Source organism: Stylophora pistillata, chromosome 6 (genome assembly GCF_964205215.1).
Source record: "Stylophora pistillata chromosome 6, jaStyPist1.2, whole genome shotgun sequence".
NCBI classification, from domain to species: Eukaryota; Metazoa; Cnidaria; class Anthozoa; order Scleractinia; family Pocilloporidae; genus Stylophora; species Stylophora pistillata.
This window is the reverse complement of record NC_142524.1, coordinates 37,024,367-37,026,719: the sequence shown is the minus strand read 5'-3', so window position 1 is coordinate 37,026,719 and position 2,353 is coordinate 37,024,367. Positions and strand designations below refer to the sequence as shown.

At 35.4% G+C, this 2,353-nt stretch overlaps 1 protein-coding gene across 5 annotated transcripts in view; it reads left to right on the top strand.

Annotated features, from left to right (window-relative positions):
• The first annotated feature begins 15 nt into the window (after window positions 1–15).
• LOC148729710 (serine/threonine-protein kinase Nek11-like) overlaps window positions 16–2,353 on the top strand; it is a 7,248-nt gene continuing 4,910 nt past the window's right edge. For 4 of the 5 annotated variants that reach the window (XM_088724788.1, XM_088724787.1, XM_088724789.1 and 1 more), the window contains exons 1-4: window positions 36–140; window positions 790–851; window positions 1,185–1,269; window positions 1,869–1,949. In XM_088724788.1, the coding sequence (XP_088580914.1) occupies window positions 51–140; window positions 790–851; window positions 1,185–1,269; window positions 1,869–1,949 (318 nt within the window). In that variant the 5' untranslated portion in view covers window positions 36–50. Of the gene's footprint in view, window positions 141–789; window positions 852–1,184; window positions 1,270–1,868; window positions 1,950–2,353 lie in introns of all 5 variants that reach the window. The other variant, XM_088724786.1, reaches the window with a different exon arrangement.

Sequence of the window (2,353 nt, the reverse complement as noted above, 5' to 3'; positions counted from 1 at the left end):
AAAATGTCCTGAGCTCGGTATATATTTTCAATGTATTCCAATGTATTCCAATGTATTCCCATACATGGACTACTAACCCAAAACTGGCTGTTCGGAATCAAAATTATCTTCGTTTGTCAGTCAACTCTTCCACACATCCGGTGAGAAAGAGTAACATACATTCACTTCCATAGCGTAGTAGATGTAAAAAAAAAAAAAAAAACTGTCCGAAAAGTATGCAACAGGCGGACTTATCTGGGCGGTAAAACTTCCACCGGCTGCCGCAGGGTTATCATTTGTGTGATATCATTAATTTTTTTGTTTACAGCACCTTTATTGACCAATATCACTGTATGATTTTGGTGGTTCTTCTTTGTAGAATGTCGATACCATTGTTCCCCTGTTTATGCGTAACAGTGGGAAAGAGCAAAATGTTCAGTTCCTATTGAAACTAAAACTGTGTGTGTAGATGTATAACGCAAGTGAACACTTTATTGATTTATGAAGAACTCGCTGCAACAAATATTTGAGAAGGTGACCTCTTGCGCTCAATCAATCAATCAATAATCTTTATTTATACACGATAAGTATTAAAAACGACACTTCGCTTGTGGGGTCGTGTCTAAATAATTAAGTAAGATAACTAATGAATTAGAGAATAAATAGGATATACCCAGCTAAAATCATATCGCTACTTACTACTTGCAAGTCGAAAACGATAAAAGCTTAAGCTTTTATGCACATCAAACTTTTATGAGAACAAAGTGAGGTGCATTTTGATTGTATTTGTGCTTACACACTGGAGTCTAGAGGAAAGCCACAGGTATCAGATTAACCTTGGTAGTGGATAGAACGAGGACGTGTCTGTCAGGGTAAGATCGTTTCTAACTAAAAAATTACCATATGAATCTTCTCTTCTTGCTCTAATGGAACAAAGGGCTGTTGTAAGAAAATTCTCCCTGATTCAACTCTGCTATTAGTATGGAACAAGATCACTCAACAAATGGACAATCAAGTAGCAATTAAGCTTATTTGTCCATGCCTTGGAAAAAAAAAACCTGAATTTATGTAATGTAACTGTAGAGTTCACTAAAACAACCTTGAAACAGGAATCAGAAATTAATTATTCAACAAACTTCTTCAGCAGCAGATCTGTAAAAAAGTTTTTATCACTGACACACAATTTATCTTCTTAATTCATTTAGGAAGGTTTTGAAGGAGATATTTGTGGGGGAGCTACAGCCAGATGAAACAGTAGATGCCATGAAAGAAGCTAGATTGTTATCCAATGTAGGTTTAAAAATTTAGCTCGTATTAATCGACAGATATGCAAGAGAGCATAATGTACAACAAGCAACATATACCCTGAACTTAAAAAACTTAAATTTGTCAAATGAACATCCAGTATTTTTTTACTTTAACTGAAATAACTGAGACTTTCTGAGGTTGCCTAGAAATGATGAATTGTACACTGCTCATAGGGGAAAGTTGGTATGTGGGAGATTCAACATGGTGAATACATTTGGTCACTATATTGGACGGGTGGAAGATCTCGGACAAGTGATAAAGTGAGAGGCAAGGTGGGGGGGGGTTTCTGGATTTTCTCCTCCTCTTTCCTCCCTTTTGGTTTGTCACTCCTCCCAGATCAATTCCACCCATCCATTATGGCAACCAAATATATTTGCCCCCTTGAATCTTGCATGCACACACCAACTACGGCCTGCAAGCAGGCTAGATGAATTGTGGACATAGAAATAGTAAAAAAAAAATTTGATGTAACTTGTGATATTCCCTACAAGTATTGTAGCATAGCTGTTTGGGAGAGTGCTCTCAATTCCCACTGTCTTTGTAACAACAAGTGCCAGATTGAATTTTTCACCTTTTTTTAGCTAAATCATCCTAACATTGACAAGTTCTTGGATAGTTTCATGGATGGAGAGTTCTTCTGCATTGTTACAGAATATTGTGAGGTGAGTTTGGATGTTTATGTCAAATATATCTGTCTTGATTTAAAGTCTGTTTTTAATTTGGTGATACACATGTGATGTTACTTAGCATATCATGATATAGTGACTGCTAGATCATCTTTGTTCTTTTGTTCTCTCCCCGCCTCAATTTAATTCATAACTCAATATTTACACATTGAAAAGCACACAGCAACTGACATTTGTCATGTACATGTAGCAGCAAACTACTAGATAAATATAGAAAGTATTCAGATAGATAAAATGGAAAGGTGTTCTGATAATTTGTGCTTTTAAAATTGTTGCATGAATTTTGAATGTTATCTCATCCCCTAAAAATTGTCCCATGTCTCATCAAATTGTATGTAAATCATTTTTTGTCAATTCATTTTTACTATTGTAATTATAAC